The following is a 5,307-nucleotide window of genomic DNA, read 5'->3' as shown; positions in this document are numbered from 1 at the left end:
CCCTGCGGCCAGCGTGTCCTCAGCGGCGGCTTTGACTGTGCCCTGCACCTGACCGACCTGGAAACAGGTGTGTTCCTCTGCGTCGGCACCCCAGGCGCCCCTTCTGCAGAGCTGGGACCTGAGTCAGCTTTCTCATTGGGAAGCTGTTCTGGGGGCTCTGCATCTGGTCTCAGGGCAGCGAGGGGCCTCAGGAAGGCTCTGGAACCCAGCGTCTCCGCAGAGGGCTTGTAGTGGGCCTGTGCCAGCATGCCCAGAGGACAGAGCCCCAAGGTTGTCTCGGCCCCAGGAGGTGAGGCTGGATAGAGAGGTTTCAATCAATTTCTGACATGTAATTTGTACTGAAATAGATTTAGCTTTATCACAGTGTCCTTTGGTCAGAATTGGTTTAGAATTCCTGTCAATTCATTATCGTTGAAAGGCTGCAAGGAACGATTCCAGCTCGCAAGGCGCGTGTGAGGTCTCTGCCTTTGTGCCCACGCCGGAAAGGCGTTTGGCTGGGACGGAGCCACCGGGGCCAACCCGAGGGGCTCTGGACGACTGGGGAGGAGGGAGGCAGTCAGCGGAAGGGACTGTCCGTCCCTGGGCATTCCGTGCAGCGGGCCCTGCTCGCCCCCGACCCAGCTGCAGCCCCGAGCAGTTCGTGCCCGCGGTTCCAGGTGAGGACAGAGCCCGGAGTGCGGAGGAGCTGCGGTCAGACCTCCGCCTGACTCCCAGGCCACCGCCCCCTCCTCCCTGGCCTCTTCCTGGGTCACTCTTCTGCTGGGTGCCACTGTCAGGCCAGGAGAGAGGCCGGGGTGCACGCCAGCCTCTGGGGGATCCCCTGAGCCCTCGGGCAGCCCCCGCCCACCTGGCCTGGCAGTGGTGGTGCTGGGGCCTGTGCCTCTCCCTGGGGCCTGGCGAGCAGGGTGGCAACTGTGGGTCGGGCCGCTGGGCGCCTCCCCGCAGCTCGGAGGAGACGCGGGAGGGGAGGCGGCGCCTGGTTTGGGAAAAGCGTGGGGTTCGTTCCCCACCTCGAGTGTCCTCGTGTCTCGGGCGGTGGGGGGCAGCCTTGCAGCTCCTCTGAATGAGCTCCGTGCACTCCCGGCAGGGGAGGTGACGAGACCGATGGCCGTGCCAGTGGCCGGTGCTGTGCCACAGGCTTTGCACATGCCACGTCAGCCCTCGCCTCGGCCTGCCGCAGCCACTGTGGCCCCCATTTTACAGGGGAGGAGACTGCGGCTCACAGGGGCGAGGCACTTGCGCAGGGCCTCCCCGGGGGTGCGTGTCACGTGGGCGTTAGAGCCGCACATGTAACTGCGGGTCCTGAGCCCGCTCCGCAGGGCCGGGGGCATGGTGGTATTCTTCCCACAAAGTGTTTCCCTCACCATTGGTGGCCTTGCCACGAGCCCCACAGGGCTGATGGGGCAGCCAAGGCTCAGGGAGTTTGGTGCCGCTTGGTGACAGCGACAGTTGGGTCAGCGATGACGGTAGCAGGTACTGTCACCGAGTACCCACTACGTGCCCGGCCTTCTTCTACCGACTTACATACAGGGTCTCATTTGGTCCCCTTTGAGGCTGGTGCCTCCAGAATCCCGTTTTCACACACTGCCCCCCACTCCAGGGTCACGAGCGCCCATGGGTCTCTGTGCTGCCCGCCGGCCTGCCCCTGGAGCGGAGTAAAGCTTTTCTCATGCGGGCGATGTTGCATGAGAGCTCATCAAAGACAAGTTTGTCTGAAGACGGTGGATTTCCTGTGGCCCTTTGTCATGGTCTATCTATCTTCGCTGTCAACAGGTGTTTAACGGACACCGCTGTGTGAGTGTGAGTGAGTGTGTGAGAGTGTGTGTGAGTGTGAGTGAGTGTGTGTGTGTGAGTGTGTGTGAGTGTGTGTGAGTGTGAGTGTGTGTGAGTGTGTGTGAGTGTGTGGTGGGCGTTCTGAAGTTTTTACACATGCAGAGTCCCCTTGCCTGATGAGTTGGGGACTGCCACAGCAGGTGGCAGTAGGGGGCCGCTGCCCGGGTTGGAGCAGGAGAGAACCGGGGCTGGATTTGCACTCTGGGCAGGTCGCCCCGGTTGGCAGCGGTTAGGTGTGGCCGAGGCAGGTGGAGAGCCGGAGGAGGGCGGGGGCCGCTGGGGGCGGTGGCGGAGCTGGGCCGGAGGACAGCTGGCCGGGCCCTGGTGCGTGCCGTCAGCTGTGGGGTGTCGGAGGGCAGGGGGCAGGCGTGGCCCTACCCGGAGCCTTGCCGTCAGTCGGGGAGGTGCTGGGGACTTTCCCACGCCGTCCCCTGCCGGGAATGGTGGATGCCACCTGGTTCACCCATGGGAGACCCATGTCCATTTGTTCCACACTGACCACTGAGCACTTCCTGTGTGCGGGGCCTGGCGCTGGGGCTGCAGTGCTGAGCGTGTTGGACGCCTTTTGTCCCTTGGGGAGTAAGGCTGAGGGGTTCGGACCTCACCCCGGGCGAAGCCCTCCGGCCCTAGACGGGGCCTCTCCTGCCGAGGGACCCGTGGATGTCCATGTCCGTCTCCCTGGCTAGCATGCGAGCTCCTGGAAGATGGGGCCTGTCCTGGTGGTCTCTGTGTGTCTAGCGTCTGGCCAGGGCTCCCGGACAAGACAGAGCTGAGGCTGGCCCTTGCTGATGGTGAACCCCATCGGGGGCCACTGTGGTTGGGGTGGCAGCGCCAGCCGTGTCTGAGTCTCGTATCGGCGTCCCCTCCGCTCACCCAGGCTGTGTGGGATGCTCTCTTCCGCAGAGGCTGGGTGGGCTGTGCAGCCCGTGGGGCTCTGGCCTCGTTCGACATCTCCTTTATCGTCACCGAGTCTGCTCTCCCTCTTTACTCGATCTGCCTCTTTCCGCCCTGGGTGATTCGGCTTTTCCACTTCATCTAATTAGAACTCCCTGCCAGGGGAAGCAGTACAGGGAGGGCGTTCTCACCACGGTGCTTTGGGGATTAGTCACCCGGTGCCCATTGTCGTTAACGGGAATTTGGCGCCAAGGCCATTTATCCCAGTGTCCTCAATCAATACAGTTAGAAATCTGTGGATTCTACAGCATCGATACCCGGCCCGAAATGTGGAGGGCCGGCGACAGTTTATCTCGTTAATTTATAGTTCTGACGGGCCGTTGGCTTATAGAACAACCATGAATCAACACTTAAATAACATCCGCTCGCAGATTAATTATTTTGGAGGCCGCCGTTTCAGTCTGCAGTCTTACTAACAAAGTGTCTCGGGTGCATCAGGCTGTGGTGGCCTCAGGGAACGCCAGCCGACTGCCAGGGTCTGAGTGTCGCCTGCTTTGCAAGTCAGCCTCCCGTGTAGGAAATCGGCCAGTCTCCTCAGAATCTCAGGGGCCCGTGGTGCCGGTTCTTGCAGAGTCCAGCCCCCCAGGCAGTCACCCCAGCCTGGCCGCTCAGGCCCCTGAGGTAGCAGAGGCGGTTCTCGCCCTCCCTGGAGCCTCCAGGACCTTGTCCTTCCTGTGCATGGCCAGCTCTCCTGACGCAGGCCCTGCCCGGCCGGGACACACGTGCAGTGCCCCCTGGCCCAGCCCCGGGATGCTGGGTGTGCAGCGTGATGGGGGAGCACGGAGAGCAGGTGTGGCCCTTCTACCTCCCGAGCCGCGTGCCCCATCTGCCTCCGCGCCTGGCAGAGGGGCCAGTGGGACAGGCCCGCGGGGCTGCTGAGGGGCTCGCTGGGGTCAGGTGTGCAGAGGTGCTCTGCACGAGGCCCGCACATGGCGGGCACTCAGCCAGGGGCCTCCTCCTCTGTCACTGCCCCGCAAGGCCCTTCAGAAAGTGGAAACTAATGGCCTGTTCCTGCTGAGTGTCCTGAGGGTGCTGGGCCATCTCCCCGAATGGGGCATCCCTCGGGGCTCAGTTCCTAAAGCCCCCCGTGTTCCCCTGGGCTGGCTTGCTGGTGTGGCTCTTGGTACCATGTGTGGGTCTGGGGCACACTGGCGGAGAGTCACCATTTCAGGGTTCTCCCAGCTCCTCCAGGTTTCACTTCTCCGTGACAAAATGGCCTGGCAGTGGGGCAGCAGCTTCCTCCTCGTGATGGGACGGCACGTGCCTTTTCTTTGGGGTGGGCGTCCCCTTTACTTGGACCCCACTGCCTGCAGCCCTTTGCTGGCTTCTCCTGCTCTAGGTGTCCCTGTATCTTTTAGTGGGGGTCATGGTTCGTGGAAATGAGTGGCCAGCTGGGCCTGGACCCATAAGTGACCATCTCTCTTATTTTCCAAGACGTGTCTTCTGGTCCCTCCCTAGCTTTTGCTGGGCCCCCAGCACAGGAATCCTACAAGGAAACGGGGTGGCAAATTGGCTGAGTATCCACTGCGGGCCAGGCCTTGGGCTGTGTGGCCCTGGCCCCCAGCGCACTGCCTGGCCTCTATCAAGCTGAAATGAAATGGATGTTAGGCCTTTTGCTTATTATGTGTTTAGTCTCCACAGCAGCCTGTGAGGGGAGTGTTTGTATCCCCAGCTCATCGACCCAGACACCGAGGCATAGTGTGTTTGGTGACTTGCTTGAGGCCACGCAGCCAGAGACAGCAGAGCTGGGATCCAGCTCCCGCCCGTGTGACTGGCAGAGGCTTTGCCTTTGACGCTCGGTGCCCTCACCACATCTGTTTTCTTGCTGAGGACAGTTTGCTTAAGCCGACTCCTGGGGAGCCCACTTGGCTCTCACCCCCTGCAGAGGATGACTCAGGCCTCGGGGTGGCGGGGAAGTGCACCCACAAGGATCCTGAGTGATCCCTCTGATTAAGTGACCAGCTGAAGGATGCTTCTCTGGCTTTGACAGCCGCCGCTCCAGCGGGAGAAACGTCAGCCCTGGAGGTTTTGAAGGCCCAGGACGGGTGAGCAGCATCTGAATTAAAACCGTGGCGGAGAGCGCCAGGGCCTCGCAGGGCGTTGGAGGAGGGGCCTCAGAAGGCGCTCCCCTCTGGGCTAGGCCTGAGAGGGGTGCCGGCCCCGCCAGGCCTTGGAGGGGGCCGGAGCTTCTTCATTATCAGCTTTCTGGCACCGCACATCTCAGAGCGACTTGGTTAGGTGTCCTCCAGGTGCCTCTGGAGACCCGGAGGCAAGGACATAGCAAGTGCCGGCTGTGACACGGGCCTCCCGTGGCTGCACATGCGCTGAGCTCCGGATGGCATAGCGAGGTGCGTGTGCTCGCTCCTTCGGTCCTAGGGGTTTCGCCACTGCATCCAGACACGGAGGCCCCGAGGGTCTCGTAGCTCAGCGAGGTCTGAGCTGCCGCCCCTCCAGTGCCTCCTCGCCCAGTGAGCAGCTGCCCGCCTGGCCGTCCTCCCGCACTGAGGCGGGTGGGACCCC

The 5,307-nt window shown here is 62.5% G+C and overlaps 1 protein-coding gene across 1 annotated transcript in view; it reads left to right on the top strand.

Annotated features, from left to right (window-relative positions):
- Positions 1-3: 3 nt before the first annotated feature.
- WDR25 (WD repeat domain 25) overlaps positions 4-5,307 on the top strand; it is a gene marked incomplete at its 5' end in the record, with an annotated part of 54,006 nt that continues 48,702 nt past the window's right edge. Inside the window, one exon of the mRNA XM_011385010.2 lies at positions 4-67. Within this exon, the coding sequence (XP_011383312.1) occupies positions 4-67 (64 nt within the window). The remainder of the gene's footprint in view (positions 68-5,307) is intronic.

Source organism: Pteropus vampyrus, unplaced genomic scaffold (genome assembly GCF_000151845.1).
Source record: "Pteropus vampyrus isolate Shadow unplaced genomic scaffold, Pvam_2.0 Scaffold641, whole genome shotgun sequence".
NCBI classification, from domain to species: domain Eukaryota; kingdom Metazoa; phylum Chordata; class Mammalia; order Chiroptera; family Pteropodidae; genus Pteropus; species Pteropus vampyrus.
Note: the sequence above shows the minus strand (reverse complement) of the source record. Positions and strands in the feature narration are given on the sequence as shown.